The 25,500-nt window shown below is 39.0% G+C and overlaps 1 protein-coding gene across 2 annotated transcripts in view; it reads left to right on the top strand.

Moving 5' to 3' along the window:
• LOC120634469 (guanine nucleotide-binding protein G(I)/G(S)/G(T) subunit beta-1) overlaps positions 1–23,900 on the top strand; it is a 37,714-nt gene extending 13,814 nt beyond the window's left edge. For both annotated transcript variants that reach the window (XM_039905080.1, XM_039905081.1), the window contains exons 2-9: positions 9,569–9,707; positions 12,312–12,457; positions 15,114–15,284; positions 16,283–16,405; positions 17,672–17,873; positions 19,418–19,634; positions 20,526–22,188; positions 22,834–23,900. In XM_039905080.1, coding sequence (XP_039761014.1) covers positions 9,651–9,707; positions 12,312–12,457; positions 15,114–15,284; positions 16,283–16,405; positions 17,672–17,873; positions 19,418–19,634; positions 20,526–20,632 — 1,023 coding nt within the window. In that variant the 5' untranslated portion in view covers positions 9,569–9,650 and the 3' untranslated portion in view covers positions 20,633–22,188; positions 22,834–23,900. The remainder of the gene's footprint in view (positions 1–9,568; positions 9,708–12,311; positions 12,458–15,113; positions 15,285–16,282; positions 16,406–17,671; positions 17,874–19,417; positions 19,635–20,525; positions 22,189–22,833) is intronic.
• The last annotated feature ends 1,600 nt before the right edge of the window (positions 23,901–25,500 follow it).

Genomic DNA, 25,500 nt, shown 5'->3' with positions numbered 1-25,500 from the left:
GTAGTGAATTTGGTTGGTATTTATTATTGCTTCCCTTATGTCATCTTCACCTGCAGTGGCATCTATATCTTTAATATGTAAGAACTTTCTTTTCAGTTTATTATGTCCTACTATATTGCAATTCTCCATTAGTCCATTTATTACTTTATCCTTGTCCGCATTTTCCGAGACTCTCACTAAGACTTTCCCTGAATTTGTCTTACTTACTCCTTTTATATATTCTAGAGCACCACTGCCTTTTAGACCTTCCTTTAGTTTTTTGACTGTATCTGCATAGGTAGCTAAACCACCCTCTACTATGATAATATTATCGGCTATCTTTCTTTTTTTGTCATTTAGTTTTTTATTTGTTCTTAGTATAATCTTAAGCTCCGTATTATGGAAAATAGCCCCTAGTATTTTTTTCATATTTTCGACTTTTACTGCTTGTGGAGCAACTACAACTAACTCCCGCATCTTATAGTGTTCACTCATATCTCTTAGCTTCTGGCACATGTGGAACACATCGCATTGAGTTCTACCATCTTGCTTTGTAGGATCATAAAAGAAAGCAATGATGTTCTTTTCCTTCATTTGGTCACCTTCCATAGTTTTATAAGTAGTTTGTTGTCTAAGAGAGGTATAGCGGCCTCCATTGCAGTCAAGCTTATTTCCCTCCATGAGTTCTGGGTGTCTACTTAAGATCCTTTTACCCATCCTTGTTTGCCTTTCCATCGTTTCATCGCAAAAATATACTACATTCTCAGCTGTGATTTTGAACGGGTCCCCATGGTCAATTCGAATATTTTTGAAGCTATCTTCCGCCCAAATTTGGCCTACAACTTTACTAAATTCTTCGTAGTTATTGATTTCTAGGTTCTGTGAGTTGTATATATTTCCTAAAGAACATTTATAACAGTACTCTCTTCTGTCTTTCTCTAAGCCTTCAAACCTTTTTTCGTTTAGTAACCTAAGCTCTTGTAGTTCGTTTTCTAATTTGGAGTATCTGGATTCTTGAGTCTCCCTGTACTCTTGTAGTTCCTTCTGCAGTTCTTGGATTTTGTATGTGTCATGTTTATGTCTTGTAATTGCTTGTTTCACCAAACTTGTTATCTCCATCGCAAACTTTTTAACTTCTTTATGTACGTTCTTGTTGCTTCTTGTAAAATTATATAGCTCATCAGACCTTAATTTAAGCTTAGCGAGTTCTATCGATGGTTTGATTTCTCCTAATTGTAATGCGAAAGGGCTCGATAGTTTTTTCCTTTTTTTTGGGCGATCATCCGATGGCGAGGTCTCCTCTCTACTCTTGATCTCGTTTTCTGGTCTTTCGGTGTGAGAAGGCTGATGTATCTCACTTTCATGAGGTCTTTGCAGATTTTCTAGTGCCGGTGGTGTTCGTTTAATAGAATCCCTCCTTAAAAATGGGTTTTCTACCTCTTGTATACTGTCATTGTCCATGTCAAAACTGTCATCTCCTTGTGTACAGCGATAGCTGCCCCCCCCAGATACGGTGGGGCTGACTGAACGTAGTTCAGTGAGGGGTTCTCCGCAGGGTATTCCGGCTGCGGTACCCTCCTGGGGTACAATGTTTTTACCATTCGCTTGCATTTTTGGCTGAGCTACAGCTTGCTTTTTCTGTCGGGGTGAAGTCCCCTAGGCCGCGTCTTACAGGACTTTAGGCACGCCCATGCCTACCAGTTTTTGTTCGCGCCGGGTATTTAATTTCCCCGGTACCACCCATATCTAGGAAGTGTTCCCCTATCCACAACCTGGGGACGCGTCCGATGGGAGACCAGCAACTCCACACGGAGCAACTCCACACGGACTCCTTACCATTGTCACGCAGCGTTCGGATTTAACCCAAAATCACGCCCAAGTCCGAATCGTTGACGCGAGCCGGCCCGGAGGCACCCTCGGGTCTACGTTCGCGCTCATCCCGTGACGTCACCGGTGACGCTGTTGCAACTCTTAAGGTGGGAATGAGCTACTGTCATTCGGAAAAAGAAAAAAAAGACGTGCGATTTCTAAACCGCTCGATAAAAGAAAAACGGAATCCGTGTTTTGGTCTGGCAAAAGGTCTGTCTATCTTTTCTATAGTGGCGTTACTTTGCGGAATTCCATGATAAGTGTAGCATTATAGGCATAACTTTATCTGTTATTAAAATTAAAAAAAAACGGCTATTATGTTCTATTTTGACATAGACACCGATACAAAATAATTAAACATCCTAACTACCACTTTATTTAGATTCTCAACAGTCTGAAACAAATCTGTTCTACCTACACTTGTCATGTATAACCTTGTTTGCGTAATACAAGTGTGAAAAGCATTGAGTTTGTACGACATATTACTGCTATATGTATGAGTTATGTTTCGTGTTACACGCCTGTTGCTTAGCTAAGTTGAAAATTGTTTATTGTGTTGACAGCCGTGCAGTAATTATATTATTGACTCGTCTTTAACACGATAAGAAACATTTTGATCACCCTGCGTTACTGCTTAAATGGAGTGCACTTCATGTGTGCCTAAAAGCACTGCCTACCCATTTTTTTTCATATAACTCTTATAGGAGGAGGTTTATTAATTTGTATGCACTCACTTCTGCTCATTGCCTACCCTGAGCACGCAATTTTAACAGTCTAGTCCTTAATTTGGTTAACCTTGAAATTACGTTTTTCAAATAAAACATGTTAGTATGTTCTGTTATTTCTCGATGATGAATAAGTTTGTGTTGATAACTAAGAATCGTTATTCGAAATTTTCGAAAATTCTAGACTGGGTCACGGGAACACTTGCGCAATCGTCCGCGAGCGGTGTCCGACGAGGCATACCCTCACACCGTCAGAGGCAGGCGTTATTTTGCGGAATTCCATGATATATTATGAAAATTAAGCTCAATTTGCTACACTACGCGAAAAGCAGGAAAATCTGTATGGTGTATTTTATAATATCTTCAAGCCTTATACTCCACACTAAACAGATCGTCGGCAATGTACCCTCTACGCACGATTCGCTCCGACACCGGAGCATTTTCAGGAGATGTTGTCTTTACAATGTACTTAACAATTATTTATTGTAAAGTCAACATGAAGATCTGTTTGGTGTTGGGTATAAGAATTGAAGAAATTATAAATTAAACCATACAGTTTCCCCTGCTTTTAGGGAATTGAGCTTAATTTTCATAATATAACTAAATTTAAGATAAATAGTTATTAAAATCGGTTCAGTATTTTCAGAGTTTATCGATTACAAATAAACAAACAAACAAATCTTTCCTCTTTATAATATAATTATAGACTACAAAGAAACCTCACTTTACCTTATATGTATTCTGAGACGCAGTTTTTTTTTTTTTAGAATAAGGAACCAAATTTATCGCCGTAAAAATACCTACATTATTATAGTTAAAGTTTAAAAAAAAAAACTTGTATGATTGAACGAAGAAAGGACGTACGTAAACAAGTCCTGGGTATAATTAACTCGACACGCATACAAGATGAGTTTTAATAATCATTGTCATCTACACGTAACTTCCTTATTATAATTTCTCTGTAGGCGATTATTTTATACGACCATCATATAAATAATTCCATCGGTAATTGTATGGCGGAATGCTGGAAATTGTTTCCTTGTGTTTCCATTGAACTTTTTTTTTTGTGTCATTGTTATTTACGTCTTCATCACCGTGGCTGATCGCAAAAGGTTTAACAATGCAGTTCCATAAGATGACTAGTTTAAAAACGTTTTGAGCGATTCTTAGATGATGTCTAACGACGACATCGTTTTTGCATCGCGGTTACCCACCGCGATCTGATCGTTGGCAGACAAAAAAATATAAGTTCGGTTTTTTTAATAACCTTAAATCCATCTTAAAAATGAAAAATATGATTATACAAACTTTGGGCCGGTTGGCGCAGTTTTTAGCGATCCTGCTTTCTGAGTCCAAGGCCGTGGGTTCGATTCCCACGACTGGAAAATGTTTGTGTGATGAACTTGAAAGTCTTTATGTATATTATTCATTAAAAAAATATTCATCAGTCATCTTAGTACCCATAACACAAGCTAACGCTTACTTTGGGGCTAGATGGCGATGTGTTTATTGTAGTAATATATTTATTTATTATATTTTTCAGTTTTCCACTTTTCCACACTCACATTTTTCCACATTTCCACACCAATCATTGACATGTTAGGTTATATGAGTTGCCTAGTTAAAATCGATTGCTGTAAACTGTAAGGTAATTGTATGCCTAGGGATCTCTTTAGATTAGGCGGTACTTATTTGGGCACTGTCTCGTTCGTCCTAGGCATACATTAACTTATCACCAATAGTTATCACCTAGGGCATTAATATAAGATAATACTTACTGTCACTTTGTTCATGTAATGAATCACTCACTATTCGCTAAATCAAAAAGTTAATGTCATTGAAGCTTTCAAACGGATGGACTTATTTTAATGCGGTTCTTGCATTGTGTAACTTCGGTGTTTCCTGATACATGCAACTTCAATGCTTTCAAGGCAAGAGTGAATAGGCATTTTCTATGCCAGCGCGGCCCAAGAGCCGCATTGCATACAACAGGCATGATAGTTGTCAAAAAGTTGTTACCCCTACCTAAGCTAAACGTTGTTTTTTTTTTTTATAAAGTAATAAATAATTGGTGGACCAAGCAGATGGGCCGGGACGCCTATTAAGTGCATCACCTCACAGGGCATGCAAGGAGCACGTCCTGCAACATGCCGCTCTGTGCCCATCAATTTTAATCGTACTTTGGTGTTAAGCCTCATGCGACTGTAATCCGGCAAATAAACACCGGCAACCACGCCCTTCAGACATTGAAACAAAGCGGCATAAGGCATAGTGCTAGTACTTCCCTGGACGAGCTCTGTCACAAAAAGCTGTCTACTACTGCAAAATGACACAGTACGTTGATGGACACAGGGCGGTACGTTTTAGGATGTGTTGCTGTTTTCAAAGGCGATGGTTTTACATTAACTATTAGGTGGGCCATCTTGTCCGTCCATTGTTACGATTAATAATTTAAAAAACAGCCTTAAAAACTTAAAATTTTTCCTGGTGCTCCGTTTACTTATTGTTTATCGGGATAAATAAAAATCTGTTTTGGACTCAGTATCGATTATAAAGCATCCCGCGGTACAAATTTTTGGAAAACATTTTAAATGTACAGAAATCTTCCAGTTACAGTTTTATTATAAGTATAGATATATAGACAAGTGCTTGACTGCAATCAAGCCTGATGGTAAGTAATGATACAGCCTGATGAAGCGCGCTTGCCTAGAAGATGCCTATTCACTCTTGATTTGAAGGTACCCAGATTATAAGTATCGGGGAAGACGGAAGATTTTAACAGAGCATTCCAGGCCTTTGCGGTGCGGATCAGAAAGGAAGAAGCAAAACGCTTCGTACGTGTTGATGGTATTTCAACAACGTAACGGTGCCGATTCTTTCGGATTATGACAAAATTACCAACTGCTCAGATTTATAAGAAGTAATAGTTAGTATAGTTTGCCTTTTTCCTTGCCTTTATCCCACGTTATGTGGAGACAAAACAACTTTAAATTTTCAAGACAGACTCCCTGTTTCGGCTTTGGCATATTTTTTACGATCGATTGGCGTCCGGGTGGGTGGTCGTAAAATTAGAACGTGGAATTGTTTCTGTTATAATAAAGGTAGATAAAGTAGGTACCCTGTTTCGGTAGTAGGGTAAAATAAAGTATTCTTTTCACTATGTACGGTATGTTTAATAATCGCGAGTGAATAAAAAAACAAAATACCGGACAGTGAGAACTCGTTATAATCTCAATGCCAAACAAAACATTAATACCTATATCGTTAATAATTATTTCTTTAAGGCGCCTCACGCACGACATGTTCTTACCAGACTATGTATATACCTGTGTATATATTATGCATATATATCAGTGGCGTGCATTTCTTACAGGCACAGAAGCACTGCCTATCCAAAAAATTTAATATATAGCGTATACATGGAGGACTTTTAAATTTTATGCCATCTTCCTGCTTCTTGCCTACCCCGGTAAAAAGCGTATGCACGCCACTGGCATATGTGAGTCTTTTTCAGAAATGGAAAAATCTTTCGCCTTTATGAGTTATACAAAAATGTTAGGGTATGCAGTGCTTTAGTGCATGTATGAAGTGCACGCCACTGGCCATGGGTTCTTTCTTTTAGGTGCACTAGGACCTAGTTATAGTCTTGGGTAGATAATAAAAAAAATGGTTGTCATGTCCTCTTGTATATTTTTAATTCTTTTTTGTAGTTATATTATTATTTTTTTATCAAAAAGATATAAGTTCTATCTACTGTGGAGGTTGACGTTTGACATTATATGCAGAGCGTTCTGCATATAAAAAAATAATAATATAACTACAAAAAAGAATTAAATATATGCTAGTCATGCCGTTTGCCGTGACGGTTTACGAGTTTGGTTTTACTTCCAAGGACAAAGATGTTTCACATTCCGAAGACCTCCCTGGCGCAACGGTGAGCGCTGTGAATTTAAGTAGGAGCCGCCGGGTTCGATTCCTGGCAGAAGCAATTTGGGAATTTATAATCTGAATTTTCTCTGGTCTGGTCTGGTGGGAGGCTTTGGCCATGGTTAGTTCCGGGGCGATGTCCGCCCGCTAACATCTTAGACTGCATCATCACTTACCACCAGGTGATATTGCAGTCACGGGCTAACTTGTAGTGGAATAAAAAAAAATCAAAATGGTTTAAAACCTGTTGAAAGTGTGACTGAGTTAGGCGCCGAGGTAGGCGTCAATACCCCATTGTGCCTCGTATGGGAAGTTGCAATCGATTGTATGGCAAGGGAAACCATGTGACGTTGGTGTAACTATTATTATTCGTGCGTAGTTTGTTTGTCGCCAATAATTTGTGACTTTCTTTTACTTTAAATGCTGATTAATAAATAATTAATGAGATATGCAATCCGATACCGATTTTTATTCTTACCGATGGTATATATGGTAATGGTGTAATATTTGCCTAGATAGGTTAGTTTTGTTTATGTAACATTTTTCAACTTTTTTTATGTCGGTGTTTGAAAAGGCAAGCGAGTGTCGATAAGAAGCCAGCACTTAAACAATAATCTCAATTATGGGGTCTTAAAAAAATCTGTTAATAATTTAGGACTTTGTTTAGGTTTTTTAAGAATCGCTTAGGAACAGTTTATTAAACCGGGCTTAAAATTGTGCACCGCCCATCTCCAGGATGCGAACTATATTTATGCAAAATACTTGCAAGATCGGTTTTGCTTTTAAAAAAAATTAACCTTTTTATAATCAACCGGAAACTGTACTCCTATGCATATTCGGGATAATAAGTATCCTATGTATATTGTATATCCTTATCTTATCCTTCTGTGAAATTCCATCAACGTAGGAAAAGGCTGAGCCGAACATAGATAATACAAATCAACACTACCTACTACGGTTTCATCTTAATCGATATTTCACACCCTTTCCCAACTTATTGCTAATTCAGCGATGTATGAGTGAGAAGCACAATTCCATGGTGTATTTACTGCGACCGCGTCTGAATCCAGCTTTAGCGTTCTGATTGTTATAACGATTTGATTTGTCTAGTCTGGTAGGATTACATTACGCTTTAGATCTTTAAATTAATATACTTTTTATTATACATCACAAAAAGTACATGAAACAGAAAAGCAAATGCAACAAAACGTACAATTTAGCGGTCTTATCGCTACATTGCGATCACTCCCAGGCTAACAGTGTCGTAAAAAACAACTACAGAAAAAAGCAGATAGGTATATTTAAGCAAGCGTGATTTTTTCCGGGGTAAAAAGTAACCTATGCCACGCTGGCACGTAAACTAATGTCCATTTTCTATATTCAATCTATCCGTAATCTATAGGTTTATAACGTAGCAACGTTGGTTATTGTCAAAATATAGCCACACCATTTTCAACAAATAACAACTTTGCTAAGCAACTTATAAACATATTATAGTTATTTTTAATATAGAAAACGGACGTAAGTAAAGTAAGGGCAAACCTACAAACACATTTTTCGCTATTCTTATATTCGCATATTTCTCAAGGTTATTTTCTGATCGATATTTTCATTTATTTTGGTTGTTATTATTTTCCTTCTTTATTTTCGTATTCGTGATTTTACCAACAACGCCAATCTGTAGAGGCAGACACGGGGAATAGAGCAAAAACGTGTATCCGTTTCGCGCAGTTCTTTAATGTGACGTACTCTTGACGCAATTAAGGACTTTATATTTGGCATTCAAATAATTAACAAGGGACGGTTTATGTGGGGATTGCGTGTTCGCGATATTTGACGGCCGATTGGCGCAGTTTGCAGCCACCTTGCTTTCTGGGCCCATTGCCGTGGGTTCCATTCCCAGAACTGGAAAATGTTTGTTTAATAATAATATAATAATATGATGAGCATGAATGTTTTTCAGTGTCTGGGTGTTTATATGTATCTATATTATAAGTATTTATTTATAAAAATATTCGTCAGTCATTTTAGTACCCATAACACAAGCTACGCTTACTTTGGGGCTAGATGGCGATGTGTGTATTATCGTAGTATATTTATTATTATTATATTCTATCATTTTTTTTTTTTTTTTATAATTATTAACGATGCTTAAAAATAAATTAAAAAATTATTATTATATTATTATTATTATTTGTGATTACGACCAAATATAAAGATTCATCTTCCTCATCATCATCACCATCATCATTATAAACATCAACTCAGTACCGTCGCACTACAGCGCACGGGTCTCCTCTCGGAATGCCAAATTGGTAGACTTCACACGCCTTTGAGAACAGTATAAGGACTCTCCAGCGAGCGGATTTCCACACGATGTTTTCCTTGTAATTTTTTTTGTAGTTATAATAACTGACGAATCAAGCAGTCCTACCTGATTGGAAAACCATAGAAACAGAGGATTATTTCAAAGGGCATGCAAGGAACACAACTAGCAAATGTCGCCCTGTGTCCAAAAACCTGAGGCGTAGGTGTTAGGCCTCGTGTGCCCGCAATGACACCGGCAACCACGCCCTTCAGACCGGAACACAGCATTGCAACAATGCTGCTTAGCGGCAGAAATAAGCATGGTGGCACTATTTCCCCGGACGAGCTCTGACCCATAAACTGCTAATTGCTATTGCTAAATTGTACTCTCGTGATATGTATTTTGACGGCCGATTGGCGCAGTTTGCAGCGGTCCTGCTTTCTGAGCCCCAGGCCGTGGGTTCGATTCCCACTACTGGAAAATGTCTGTTTGATGAGCATGTATATTTTTCAGTGTCTGGGTGTTTATATGTATATATTAAGTATTTATGTATGTTATTCATAAAAATATTCATCAGTTGTCTTAGTACCCATAACACAAGCTACGCTTACTTTGGGGCTAGATGGCGATGTGTGTATTGTCCTCGTATATTTATTTATTTATATCTCTTTAACTACTTTTTTTCTTTGGTGTACAATAAAAGTGTTTAATTCATTCATACTATTTAAGGGTCAAATGTAATGGTATATTTTGGCGACAGGTAGCAGGGGCGCAGTGCTTGGCAAGAGGCGCGCGCGGAGCGGACTAGTTTACACGGAGAGGATCTCAGCTCAGCGGGAACCATGAACGAGTTGGACAGCTTGCGCCAGGAGGCGGAGACACTCAAAAATGCCATTCGGGTATGTACCACATAACCCTTTTTTTTTTTTTTTTTTTCTCCCCCGACACATAATCGACGGGGTGTTATAAGTTATTGGGTGTGTCATCGTAATTCCCTAACGGATGCACCGATTTTTTTTGTTTAGCAAGTTAATTAGTCGTGAGTGTTCTTAGCTATGTTTGATGCAAAAAGTTTAAAGATGGCCGCCGTCACAAAATTGCGGATTAGATTTTTTTGCACAACTCCCTCAATATGGGTATCAAATGAAAGGCCACGACTAGTAAAATACTATGAAAAACTTAAATTACAAGGTGGCCGTCACCACTAAATGGCGGTTTATATATTTTAGGTATCAACACACTCATACACAGTATATACACTATTGAAAGGCGGGTTCTTTAAATTTTTAATTTATTTTATGTTATGAGTATACAGTCTGTAGTCAATTTAAATGTCGTGTCAAACGTCATTTTCCTATGTTAAAAGTCATTACTATAATGTCATCTCTTGTCTCACGGCTATAATTTGAACTTTAAGTAATACTATTGTAACAAAAGCGTTGCAATTATGTATTTCAGTTGCCTCACAGCGATAGGACATATGCATAAAAGACACAAAGTCTAAAGGTTAATCTATCTCTAAATACAATTGGGATATACCACAAGGGTAAATTTTGGATCCATTTTAATTTTTGGTGTATATAAACTATCTTCCCTACCACGCCAGTAATACTTGTAACATTGCTCTTTTGTCGTTTGTCAGTAACCTATATTAAAATATAAATGCAAAAGAAGCCAAGGGTGGGGAATTTAGGTAAAGAAAAGTGGAATGATTGACGGAGAGTCCATAATTCCATCCAGAAACTAAAAATAAGGATTTTATGGGCATGAACTAAGTGGTTCCAAAAACACCTTAATTACGAGGTTACTTGACAGTTTATTAATTTAAAAGATACCGAGCTCTGAAAGAAATAAAATAAAATAATAAATGAACTAACTTGCGTTGAATTGAATGAGGCCACTGGTCCCGTGTACACGCCGGTCACGGACGGACGAGCGTCGATATGTATTTATCTAGAAGAATATGATAATAAATTAGTTTGATGTCGATGGCTAAAGATAGTCGCCACTTGTGGCCTTTATCTTGACTCCGGATTTGCGAGATTCGTTATTTTTATTTCTGGCGAGTTTAGAGCGAGAGCTTTTTTGTGTTTTTATTAGTTTGGTTATCCCATATTGCTCAAAACAGCGGGAAATATATATTTATCCAACCGGAATGATTGTCATCGAATTTTTTATTTATTTTTTACGCCACGACTGCATTCTCGCTTGGTGGTAAGTCAACGATGCAGTTTAACATGTTAGGTGGTGTAAACTAGCTTAGAGGCTGCGTCCCATCAGTCCAGCTTGGAAAAAAATTCAGAAATTATAAATTTCCAAACGGGGCTCGAACCCTGTGCAACTTAAAAGACCACAGCGCTCTCCACTGCGCCATGGAGTTTAAGAAAAATGCGACATCGCAACCTGATTTTTCATATACCTATTTGTAACTAATTTGCTAGTACTAAGTTTACAATTTCTTAAACTCTATACAACGCAGATTTCCAAAACTGCACTCTCCCCGCACGACAGCGGCTTCTTCTCGAAAATATAATCTGCCTTTCGAATCGGTGGTAGAGTCACTACAAACAGACTGACTTGACGTTTCAAAAGTGCTTATATTCGGCCTACTTGAAATATTTTTTTTTTTTTTAATTTTAGAGCATCCGCCATGCTGGTTGGTGGGCAATATGCAATTGCTACGTAATTGCATTGACCTGTCCGGTCATTGTATTTCATGGGGGTCTGCAAAGAAATAGAATAGAAGCTCGTGTGCTTATATTTTTAAAAAATAATTACAATACACTAGAAATGTTGTGTACGCGTCACCTTGTCGCCTCGATCGAGATTCGGAGCACTCGAATTTTAACAAAACACTTGTAACAGGTAGCGAATTTATTGTAATTTTTAAACTTCATGACTTATTACGCTCTAAAACAACTGGTGTACGCTGTTGTGACAAATATCAATGTATGACTCTCAGCTAGTATCGGTGGGAGCCATCGTTTGAAGACAATTAGAGTTTTTAACAGACGTTTTGTATGTTCGGGCATAACTTGGTTCTTTATAGACGGATTTACAAAATTCTTTTTTTGTTCGAAAAGTGTTTATTCCGAAATAGATCCGATGTCTAGTTTCGGAGACCGACAACGGAACTCTTCAGAAAATTACAGCAAATCAACCGCAATTATATTATCACATAAATATGCATTGCTTACGCAGTCACAAATCTTAAAATCGCGCCTGTACAACCGAAAGGATTAAAAGTATTCAGTAACTCGGGGTACACCCACACTTTTTCTAAAAGTTAGAGTAATTGTAAATTTCTTCGCGACTGAAAGCTAGTTTCAGCACATAATATTCAAGCTGTATCATACACTTACTTTTTAGTTGGTAAAAAATTATATGTCGAAGTCGGTTATTTTGTTAAACAATTTGAAGTGTTGAAGGGTATTTCTAGTGTCTTGTTATTAATATTTCTATGGCTTCCATCCAATGTTGACCGTGTGTCTGTTTGTGTGCAGGACGCGCGCAAGGCGGCGTGCGACACGTCGCTGGCGCAGGCCACGGCCAACCTGGAGCCCATCGGCCGCATCCAGATGCGCACGCGCCGAACGCTGCGCGGCCACCTGGCCAAGATCTACGCGATGCACTGGGGCAGCGACTCCAGGTAAGTTACCCGGCATCACCATCGTGTCGAGCAATGGACTCCGCTGCTGGACATTTGACGACCTCCCTAGCGCAGCGGCGACGCAGCCCTACGGTTTTAATTGGGAGGTCCTGGTATCGATCCTCGATCCCGGCAGAGTATTTGCGAACAAAATTAACTTCTGAATTTTCTCTGGTCCGGTCCGGTGGGTGGCTTCGGCCTTTGCTAGTTACCACACTACCGACAGAATGTCGCGTAGAAACCGATTACAAGTATGGGTTAATATAAGTGCCATTTCACAAGTTGTGTGTATAGGAATTTGGACCAGGGTAAGCATAAAGCAGTAAATTGGCATATAATGTCAAAATCCTCCTCTGTTGTCAGTTGTATGAAAATGTTGGGTAGGCAGCGCTTTTGTGCATGTATGAAGTGCACGCCGCATTTAACTTACAGGTTAGCCCGTTACCATCTTACACTGGGGTAAGCTGTAGTGGAATAAAAAAAAAACATAGAATTTTTGCACCGAGTTCCGAATACAACATTTTAGTGCCGCTTGCGTCCAGCACGGCTAGCATATGTGCAGGATACTAACGTGTCTACCTGCCGACGCACGGCAATAGGCAATAGGAGATGTCCCCCGATTATTATTACACGTATATTATTTTGATATTGTTTCCAATCGTGTGCAAATGCTCGGACAGTTGATAAATCTGTGGGATAAGATATAACGTTGTCCGTTCTCACGAAATTCGAAATATTGTTTTGATTTTGCGTACGAAATTTATTTGTGACGAAAAAAATCAATTTACACCTAAACTAAAGTAATAAAATCGGCGGCACGTCGTTGGCTAAAATTAAATAAACATTACATAGTAATTAAATAAACATTACATAGTAGTAGAGTTTTTTTTAAAAGGACAGTTCCGTTATTGGTATACAGATACAAGATCACCAATAACTTATAGGTATGAGAACGATATAATACTTCACAAGACCATAAAAAACGGTAAGTAGTTCTGAAAAATAATCTATTTATATGCAAGTATTTCCAAGACACGTTGCGATCATGTCTGTAGTTTTCCTCAAATTGCGTCGATCGTCTAAATGAATCAATGCTTTCGGGAAACAATAACATTGCGAGTGTATTCGAACGAATCTCCGGGACCCGTATGTTAAATAGGTCAATCTGAACGGAACGCTAATTTTATTTATAGGTTAGTTTAAACGTGTTATTTATTAGATTAGGTGAGATTACTGTTGAAATACACTTCAATTACTGTGATGCGGTTATATAGTCCAGTGGGTAGGACTCTGACTTAACTTTCGGGGGCCGAGTTCAAATCCCAGCTCGAGCCTGTAACTTTTCTTATTTATGTGCGTTTAAAGCAATTAAAATATCACTTGCTTCAACGGTGAAGGAAAACATCGTGAAGATATCTCCACGCCTGAACTTGCTCCATAATGTTCTCAAAGGCGTGTTAAGTCTAACAATCCGCACTTGGCCAGCATGGTGGACAATTAAAGGGTTTGTTCAACACTAAACATGTCACCATCATAGGTTTAAACTTTGTTGTAGCTACACTTACTTCTAACTACTATCTACGCCGCATTGTTATATAAATACCACTCTATACTTAAGAACCCATAGCAGATCAAAAGCTTTTTTTAAAGAATTTGCTACAGGCCCCGCGCATGCTTAATCAGGCACTGCTTAAGACCAGAAATACCCTGAACGTGGCTCGTGTTATGAATAATATAATATGATGACTCAATCGGTGTAAGCCTTTACGAGGAAAATCAATACTCAACTGAATCGTACCTAGGCGTCTAAAAGAAAATTATGTCGACCATTTTTAATTGCGCTTCATGTTCTGGTTATGACGTGTTCGATTGTTCACGTTGTCTATAATTCTTTTATTTCATCGTTTAACAAGGAGTATAAAGGTTAGCTGAAGCGGTAATCTAGCTTTCTTTGTTTTTTCTCTCTCTTCCACTACTTATTTTATTTATTTATTTGCTTCAGGCAACAAGGTTCGTATCAAAAACACGTACAAAAATGAAAAGAATTCCACAGTATTTATACACAGTATTTATACTGTGGAATTGTATCAATAATTAGTCACTATACATAAATAGAAAAATGAGAACGGATTTCTGGTAGACTTTTCTTTTATTCCACTATAATTTAGCCCTTGACTGCAATCTCACCTGGGAAGTGATGATGCAGTCTTAGATGGTAGCGGGCTAACCTGTTAGCGATTTGGTAATCATATCTCTAATCGGTTTCGACGCGACATCGCACCGGAACCATAAGTGGCTTAGCGGCACGTCTTTGTCGGTAGGGTCGTAACTAGCCACGGCAAACAAGCCTCCCACCAGAAATTGAAATTGTAGTATGTTTGATTATGGATTATATAAGGCCCTAGTTCAGTTAGCGGGGCTGTTTTTCAGTGTCTGGGGGTTTATATGTATATTCTAAGTATTTATCTATAATCTTATATTATTCATAAAAATATTCATCTGTCATCTTAGTACCCATAACAGAAGCTACGCTTACTTTGGGGCTAGATGGCGATGTGTGTAATGTCGTAGTATATTTATTTAATACAGCTGTTAGAAGCTGCGTTGCCATTGCAATAAACGGGTGTGCCAAACGGTGTGTTGCGTTCGGTCGCAGGAACCTGGTGTCCGCCAGCCAGGACGGCAAGCTGATCGTGTGGGACAGCCACACGACCAACAAGGTGCACGCGATCCCGCTGCGCTCTTCGTGGGTGATGACCTGCGCGTACGCACCCTCCGGCTCGTACGTCGCTTGCGGCGGGCTCGATAACATCTGCTCCATCTACAGGTACTTTTTTTTTTTTTTTGGGTCTTTTATCCAACACGGATATGCCAGCACAATCATCCCTTAAGTAACTAGGTAAATGACAAAAAACTTAATTATTACAATAATACCTACTATAAGAGAAATGTAACAGATACAATCTTTTTTTTCGTAATCTTTATTTATTTGGGACTTTATTAAGATGTTATTGTTATTTTAAAATAATTAAGTAAGTAGTCTGATTAAAAATATTTGTAAATTGACTTTTAAAAAATAAAAGGATTTCGTCTGAGTTCGTTCGTCGTGGTCTGTTCGGTATTCATTCGGGTCAGTGCTGGGGAGGGGATTTGAGATACCGAGCGGAGAACGCGATGTTCGAAGCGGCTTCCTTATTTTTAAAACACTTTGATTGGAACTTCTGAACCGAGAGGTGGTGTAAAGGAGTTGTATGTTAATTTAGCTTGTGTGTAAAGTGAACTAAAATATATATTATTTACTGGTATTGAATAAGGTGTTTTCATTTTACTACTATAAGAGAAATGTAACAGATACAATCTGTTATTGCTGCCTACGGTATTGAATAAGGTGTTTTCATTTTACTACTATAAGATAAATGTAACAGATACAATCTGTTATTGCTGCCTACGCAAAAATATCACGACAACAGACCTGAAACCTTCTGTGGTCGGTATCTACCTCTCTACTGCCATACGAATCTTATGTCCGCTTACACTAAACCTAGGAATCGCTTTAATCGGATGCCTAGTGACTTAGGTGAATGCAAGAGAAAAAAAACGTTTTACGACCTCTTATGTGACGTCTAACGACGTGACCTATTCGGCAGATCGGTACGGGTACTCATATTGTAGGTACCTAATGCGAAAAATAAAAGCTGGAAGGGCATTTCAGCGCTTCGTACGCGTCCGTGGTATATCGGAGTTTATACAGTTGGGAAGTTTTGTAAAGAGAACTGTGCACTTGAAAATAGAGCATGCAACTAAAATAATAAATCTTGTTTGCAGCCTGAAGACTCGCGAAGGCAACGTGCGCGTGTCCCGCGAGCTGCCGGGACATTCCGGCTATCTATCCTGCTGTCGGTTCCTGGATGACAACCAGATCCTCACCAGCTCTGGTGATATGACCTGGTAAGTCCACGTGTTCAGTGTTCGAACTCCTGCGTTACTATGGCACCGCCAGCGCTCCTAGCGGGAGAAAACGCATAGACTATCGCCATTATTGTTCGAAACAACGCTCGACAACGTCATTAAAAATTCGAGTCCTTAAATCTTTGTTAGTTTTGTGCTGTGCCTTGCTCAATCAGCTGGAGTTACAGTGTGCAAGTATTTTATTGTTTGTTGTTTATTTTGTGTAACTATAAGTAAAACTTAATATATCTAAGTCCGAAAAGCTTCAAATGATATACTCCAAATGTTCACAGTTGGAATGATAAGCTGCCGTGCTTAATGGTAAAGGCTAATTTTGATATTTAGCTAAAACTCAATTCCGTACTGTCCTGCATCTGCAAAGGGGGCTTCACCTACTATTTTTTTTTTCTTGGGAACCGGAAGCAAAGAGGGCCACCTAACGTAGAGCTGGTAAACCCCTCTCGGGAAACTCTTATACCAAGATCCCGGGTGCGATCTCCTAAATTTCAAAAGTTCATCATTTCTGAATTTTCTCAGGTCTCTATATTAAATAGGCACAACCGAGGGCTTTCAAACTTCGGGCTTTCATCATCATAATATCAACCCATTACCGACCCACTACAGGGAACGGGTCTCCTCCGAGAACGAGAAAAGTTCAGGCCGTAGTCCACGACGTTGTCTGCCTTTTGAAAGCATTATGCAGAACTCAGGCATGCAGGTTAACCCACGATGTTTTCCTTCACTGTGAAGGTTGAAGCAAGTTATATTTTAATTTGCTTAAAACGCAAATAACTTAAAAATGTTAAAGGTGGGCTGGGATTACATTACTATAAAAAAATAGGGGGGGAAATTATGGAGATAGGTATTGTGTTGCGACGCAATTTAACGTCCTCGTTTAGTACTCCGCGTGCGTTAGTCCGCACTCGTGCTTTACTGTGACGCACTCGTGCTGTAATGTAATACTATAAAAAAATACGGAGGAAAAATATGGCGATAGTGTTTGTGTTGCACGCAATATAACGTCCTCGCTTAGTACTCCGCGTGCGTTAGTCCGCACTCGTGCTGTACTGTGACGCACTCGTGCTGTAATGTAATACTATAAAAAATAGGGAGGAAAATTATGGAGATAGGTTTTGTGTTGCAACGCAATATAACGTCCTCGCTTAGTACTCCGCGTGCGTTAGTCCGCACTCGTGTTGTACTGTGACGCACTCGTATTGTACTGTGACGCATTGGTGCTGTAATGTGACGTATTAACGTGCGCAGCGCGCTGTGGGACATCGAGACGGGACAGCAGTGCGGGCAGTTCACGGGGCACACGGGCGACGTCATGTCGCTGTCGCTGGCGCCGGACCAGCGCACGTTCGTGTCGGGCGCCTGCGACGCGTCCGCCAAGCTGTGGGACATCCGCGACTGCCAGTGCAAGCAGACCTTCCCCGGCCACGAGAGCGACATCAACGCGGTCACGGTACGCAGCCGCCAAACCAATCGTCCATCAACACCATCATCATATATCAGATGATCAATCACATAAATCTCACGGGTATGCAGATGATATAAAATGAAGAAAATTTCGGGTTATAAATAACTTAAGGGTAGGCATTGTAAGAGTTATAAAAACGCAGTTAAGAATTTTGAACTCTTACTGGAGATTTTCTTCATTTTATATTATCTGCATACCCTTTGTATACCCTCTATGCGCGCCACTGGATTACCACCTACTCATATTATGAATGCCAAAAATTGCATGGATGCCAACTCAACGGATTTCGATAACCTTTGCAAACATATTGTGATCTAATATGATATCATAATATATAACATGAGTACACAGCAGATTGACATTTTACGACAGACTGGCGCAGTGGGCAGTGACTCCACTTACCAAAATAACTAATCCAAAGCCATGGGTTCGATTCCCACAACTGGAAAATGTTTGTGTGATGAACAAGTTGAGTATTTTTGGGTGAAAGAGTCCATACATTTCGCTATACGATATCAGCTGCAGAAGGAATGGTATAAGTGCAGCGATACTCTATAAGCTGAAGTCGTGCTCGAGTACATATTTTAGCTCCTACACACTCAAACTACGACCTGGTGCAAGCAGGTACGTGTACCTTAGCATTGTCTGTCTTTTGACGACCTCCCTGAGAGTTGTGAATTTAAGTAGGAGGCCCCAGGTTCATTTTAGAATTTTCTCCTGTCAAGGTAGTGGGAGGCTTTGACTGTGGCTAGTTACTATCCTACCGACAAAGTTTTTTAATACGGACCTAGTTGCCCGAAGCAAAAAAAAAAACAAAAAAAAAGAATATATATACAAACTTATAATTTTCAACTATAACTTTCAGTTATAATATTAGTAGGATTAGTATGCATGTTTTTCAATAAATTAACAGACTATACTAAGCGTAGCTTGTGTTATGGGTACTAAGATGACTGATGAATATTGTTGTCAAAAATACAGATACACACCCAACAGATAAACACCCAGACACTGATAAACATTCATGTTCATCACACACACAAACATTTTCCAGTTGTGAGAATCGAACCCTTGGACCTCCCTGCACGGCTAGCATGGACAAAAGACAATTATGTCTTCCCATAGCATTAACAACTCTCAGAGCACTGGCGCACAAGTGGAAATAACGTCCAAATAATATATGTGTATCTTTATATTTCTTGTGTGCATGTGTATGTCACTGAACTCCTCCTAGACGGCTGGACCGATTTGGATGTTTTTGTGGAAAGTTTGGGTGGCACCCTGGATAGTTCAGATTCACAAATTAGCCCGACAGATGGCGCTGGGGTCCGCTAGTGTGGTGTGTATATATGTAATAATATATGTGGATATAAACAGGGGGTAAACTTTTGCTATTCCCCGTTCCCTTGCTTTAGCAGGTGGACACGTTATGTCCCTGCCCGTGCTAGCACTGCTGGACTCGGAAAGCAAGTTCGCTGTCTGTCTGTCTGTGTGTATTACCCTGAACGTTTCCGCCGGTGGCGACGCAGTTCTTCCCGTCCGGGTTCGCGTTCGCGACGGGCTCGGACGACGCCACGTGCCGCATGTTCGACATCCGCGCCGACCAGGAGCTGGCCATGTACTCGCACGACAACATCATCTGCGGCATCACGTCCGTGGCGTTCTCCAAGTCGGGCCGCCTGCTGCTGGCCGGCTACGATGACTTCAACTGCAACGTGTGGGACTCGATGAAGTCCGAGCGCGCCGGTACGTACTCGCGTCTTCGCTCTATTTCTTTAGGGGCAAGGTTTCGTAATTTTAAATGGCAATGTGAGATGGTGATAACAAAATTAATAAAAAAAAAAACAAAATTCATTTATTTCAAGTAGGCCCAGTATATGAGCACTTTTGAAACGTCAAGTCAGTCTGTTTGTAGTGACTCTACCACCGGTTCGGAACAAGGAACTCAGCAGATTGCTATTCTTTCTTTGACAGAATACACATTTTTACCGCCATTCGACTAAAATTCCGTTTAAAGCACATTGCTCGGGGGACCGCCGAACGTTGGGGTCTCAAGGTGCTTGAATGGAGACATACTCGCACCGGTAAACGCAGCGTTTGTAGATCCCCGAAGGAATGGACAGATGACATAAAACGAGTAGCAGGGATCCGCTGGACCCTAGCGGCACAAGACTCATGGTATTTGGACATCTCCCTACAAAAAAACCTACGTCTAGCAGAGGACGTCAATCGTTGATATAGTAATTATAATAATGATGTCTTAATTCGCTCTAAAATCACCACCCATTTTAAACTCATCACATCAACCCTTTAACGGTCTACTACAGAGCATGAGTCGTATTATTAGGCCATAGTCCACCACGCGGTCCCAGTGCGGAATGGTGGACTCCACACACCTTTGAGAACATTATGTAGAACTCTCAGGCATGCAGGTTTCCTCACGATGTTTTCCTTCACCGTTGAAGCAAGTGATATTTTTAATTTCATAAAACACACGTAACTTAATTGCACGCTGATATTCTAATTCGGCCCGAAAGTGAATCCAATTTCCTAGTCACCTGGCCTAACACAGCCAGTTGATGATTTGCTACGTGTTAAAAATATACTTGGATACAATCTCTGATAAATTATTTCCAGGCATCCTGGCGGGCCACGACAATCGCGTTTCGTGCCTCGGCGTGACGGAGAACGGCATGGCCGTGGCCACCGGCTCCTGGGACTCGTTCCTGCGCATCTGGAACTAAACCCACCACACCACCCTACCAGTAGATACCACCACCGCATTACCCACTATCCCAATTCCCACCAACTATCTTATCCTACAGTTATGTGTCTGTGTTTATTAATTTTACGAGGTACTCTTGGAATGGAGCTTTTGAAAGCGATTTTTTGAAAACACGCTCGTTGGAAAACAAGATATATTCAAATGAATGCAAATTGTTTCGCGCAATCAAATATAACTAGCTGATAATGTTCATATCAGTACGGATACTGCGTGTTGATGACGTCATTCGCATCGAATTTGAATTTAGTGTGTAATGGTTTGCTCCAGGGACTTCTGCTCATCTGTAACAAAGAGTAAAAAGTCTTAAGTTCAGATGTAATTTTTTTTCTCATTTACATACGTGATTCATATGCAATAGATTATGAACAGATAGAACACTGTATGAAAAGAATGCTTGTGCATACTTACTCAAAAGCAGTAAAATCACGTGCTCGAGATTTAGAGAATACATCAAAATATTTCTGAGATCGTAGATGACTTGAAGTTGTTTTATCGAATACCACACAATAGCGTTTGCGAGTACACTCTATAGTTCACCAGAACTTACATTTCGATGTGCTGACTGACCTCTGAATCCAAGGGCTGATTGAGCAAGGGTCAGTTTGAAATGCTACATTGTATTCGAAAAAACTTGTTAACCTTGAATACCTCTTAAAATTGATAGACACCGTTTTCCGAGCAAGCGCGTTTCGACATCTCCAAGTTATCACGAACAAAATGGCCGACCTTTACAAGATGGCGCCTTATTTATACTTTCATTCATTTATTCATAATCAGACGCGCTTGCCTCCAAAAGATTATTGCGGTGTGTGATTGTGTCGCGTAAATAAATACATTATAAACTATTTCTTGGATAATACTACTACTATCGCGATTTTAATGAAATGTGTACTTTAACACGAACGATATGGAGTACGTATTTGTACTAAAGCTGCAGCGATTGACTGTTAGCTTGAAGCTGATCTGATCAGCAGTTTCGCAATTTTTAACTTTACGACCCTGTTTCAGATTCTACTTAATAGTCTCGGAGAGCTTGCGAAGTAAATCGGGTAGTTCTATAACGCACCTGATTTAATTCATGGACTCTCACGACTTTGATATAAGGTCGAGTTTTGATGAACAGGGCTTTCTTCGCAAATTTATTGTATAGTTAACTCGTATGGAAGCATTTAAACTGCGCTCGGTGAAGCATTGCTATAGGAGAAACCAAAGATCTACAGTCGTTCGGAAATGTAACTTCGTAATGTGACCCGTTTTCTACTATACTGAAAGATATCGAATTTGTTTTTTGTAATTTTACTATTTTCATGCCATACCCATCACGGATTCCGATATCGACTGTAAATCTTAAGGTTTAGTTTAGCGATGCCGTGGCATATAGTTTTATGTGTGAATGACAGTGTGTATGTGTCGTCCGTTCCCACTATATGTGTACGTATATGTATAATGTATGTTAGCTTGGCCTTTCAGAGCCTGAAGGGGCGAATGCTGTCTAATATATGATTATTTTTATTGGTAAGTATTTGTGTTATTTTCTCTTTTTGACCAGCTTAAAAGTTATTTTTATAAATTTTTGTCGTTTTGTGCACAAGATTTTACCTATAGGGGTAAAATTATCAGACAGCTATGTGTATCGAAATTGCGGATGACGCTGCACTAATGAGTGTTGTCGTACTTTAACGATTATTATTACATGTTATAATACTAACCGGGAACTTATATCTTAACGTACTCTGTGAGGTTCGGGAAGGGGGGGGGACACGCCTATTATCTTCGTCATTATAAACCCATTACCGCGAGACTACGGGTCACACGTCTTGCCATGTGCAGATTCCCAGATTACACACGCCTTTGAGAACATTATGGAGAGCTCTCTTGCATGCAGGTTTCCTCGCGATGTTTTCCTCCATCGTTAAAGCAAGTTATATTGAAACTTCAAACGCTTATTTAACTTAGTTCGAACTCGCTCCCAAAGGGAGGCCGATGTCCCAGCATCTAGGCAATCACTGCTACATTACAACGTATATATAACTCGCTCCCAAAGGGAGGCCGATGTCCCAGCATCTAGGCAATCACTGCTACATTACAACGTATATATATATTTCCAATTTTACACCGTAACATAGATGAAGTGACAATTGTATTCTATTTCTATTTCAGATAAAGAACGCACATCACACACGCATCGTTTAAAAAAAAAAAGTGATTCAATGGTATAAACAAAAAAAAAAAAAATTAAACCAAATGTAACTGTAACGTTAAATAAGATGTCGCTGAGTAATTTATTGAATGGAAATATTATGTTTGTCGCTATATATTACTATGTATAATAATTAATTAATATTAATCCCGGAGTAATTTATGATTTTATGTAATTAATTGTTTAGTGGAGTAAGTCACGTCGTTTTCGTACAGATTGGTTTAAGATCTCTATCATTATTTTATATAAAGAAATATCGTGTGAAAATAGAATTTTCTACATTTTTTTCTACGAATTTTTTAACAATTTTTTTTTAATATCGAAAATCAAAATGGACTATTCCTTGATTACGTCACACCCGGGAAGGGAGTGAAAACGGAATTCATTAAACATAGATAAGGGAATTTTACAAACTCTGCTAACTATAAGGGCATGCGTTATAAAAAGCAGTTTAACGAAAAGTGAGTGTATGGGTTTTTTTGTGACGTAATCAATGTTTTAATATGAGAATCACCAATGATAACTGTATAGGAAGGAAACTCACCATACCCCTTTAGAATCACCGTAATACCTTACCGGTTCGTTAATACTTGACAAGCTGTCTGTCATGGCCTATGATACCTTCCACACTACCAACAGATTACAAAGGTTTTTTTTTGTAGATGCATTTTTTGTCAATCGAAATGCAACTGCAAAAAAAAAAGAGTAAAACGATGTATGATTTGTACATTTAATCGTACTCATAACTAAATTTACATAGGTGACAGCCCTGGCAAATTCGTGGGGCGACAGCGGGGCGTTGCGGGTTGGGAGGGGGACAATTTTAGGGCACGCACAAAGAAGTTTCATTTCTATACTTAGTTATTTTTAAAATAATAGTCTATATAGTCCCTATTGGTTTTAAAAAGTTGATTCGATGAACAAAAAATAAACTCTGAAAGCATTGTTCCAAATTGTAATCTATGTAAACATTTGTAATCTGTATTGAGATTAAAAATACATGTAAAAAAAAATGTCTTTTCCATCACCAACTTGTTTTTACCAGTGTACGCAAAAACTACTTTAATGTGTAAGAGTTATAAGAGCAGATTTCGTGTTACGAGGCTTAGCTATACGGGATGTTATAATTGTTTGCAATGGTATCCGTTAATCGTATACCAAAGGGCGGTATAGGATCATTCATATGGATACCTCATTTTCCATAAAGCGTGAACTCGAACTGATTACAAGGACTTTTCACTCCTATTTCGTAAACTCAGTGATATGTTAACACCTCTCGAGTTCAACTACCTCAAATACGATTTGAAAGTGCTATTGAATAGCTTGTATGATTTGTAGGATGAAAAAGGCTATGATTTATCGAATACCGTAATGGTTCTTACAGTTACTTCTTATAACAAAAAACGTAACTTAATCCTCGCCTTATTGGGGCTGTTTCATAAACACTTATAGGTTTGACTGCTCTCAATAGTCTTTACATTCTACTACAGAATAGTGTTTCGAGTATACGTCATTGTAAAAACGATCTAATAGGTTTGGTTTTAGAACTTGAGTTCCTTAACACTATTACAGATGGCGCTCTAAACAACACGTTTGCAAAACAAAATTCATTTTGCGATCTAGGAGTTTAAGATCCATTTTACTTGACTTAATAAGTAAGGATATTCCAAAACTACACGAGCGTGCTATTCTTAAACTAAGGGTATTAATGTATTTAAAGAGTTAAATTGTATCTCTAGAGGTAATAACATCTCGCTGCCTCCGCTTTTACTTGCATGGGTAAAATCATTCCCACCAAAATAGTACTTATCTCACTTAATATGATTCTAACTCTATTTCTAATGATAATTTTGTATCCCATATATAAAAATAAAGGTTGAGACTACGGTTTTGCTGGAGTGGGCTAGAGTCAAACGACTATTATACCGGCACGGTGACCAGCGATGATTGGTTCTTAAATTTTGGACTGAACCTTTTGTACATAATATCCCAGGTTTTTTTAGCGCTGGGTCCAACAGTTACAAAAGGGTTTATGTGGCACCTTTGCCATTCTGGAAGCGAAGCAGAAATAATATACAAATCGATAGGTTTATCAGAATCCGACAGTTTGTGGTACGTTCCAATTTCACCTTGTGGAAAAAAGTTATACTCGTGCGGGTTTCGCTCACCGCTCGTTCAATTTCATGGAAAAATGTGTCAACCGTACATAACATAGAACTCATTTTAATTAGAACGATGCAGAGTGAAGTTAGCGCGCAACAGCATGCTCGGATTTTCCGGAAATTCAGCAGGGCTATGTAAGGCATACGGTTTTGAAATTTCGAAACCGTATGCCTTACAACCGCGCAATCATTTCAAACGGAAATGGTTGCCCAATTTGGTTGCAAAATAATGGCATTCGTTAAAAATCGCCTGCTACTCAAAAGCGTTTCAAATCGATAAAATTCAAAGCAAAAAGCAGTATTCAAACTGGCGTTTATACTTGTTTGAAAAAAAAAACGTAAAACCTGCGTTACAGTAGTTAACTTGTAACTGTTCACGCTTAAGCGATGCCCGTTAACTCAGTGGCGACCTCTACACGTGCAAGTTTCACAGCAAAACAAAACGTCTGTTAGTAGGTAACTTAA

The sequence above is a fragment of the Pararge aegeria genome, chromosome 24 (assembly GCF_905163445.1).
Source record: "Pararge aegeria chromosome 24, ilParAegt1.1, whole genome shotgun sequence".
Lineage (NCBI taxonomy): Eukaryota > Metazoa > Arthropoda > Insecta > Lepidoptera > Nymphalidae > Pararge > Pararge aegeria.
This window is presented reverse-complemented; position numbering and strand designations above follow the sequence as displayed.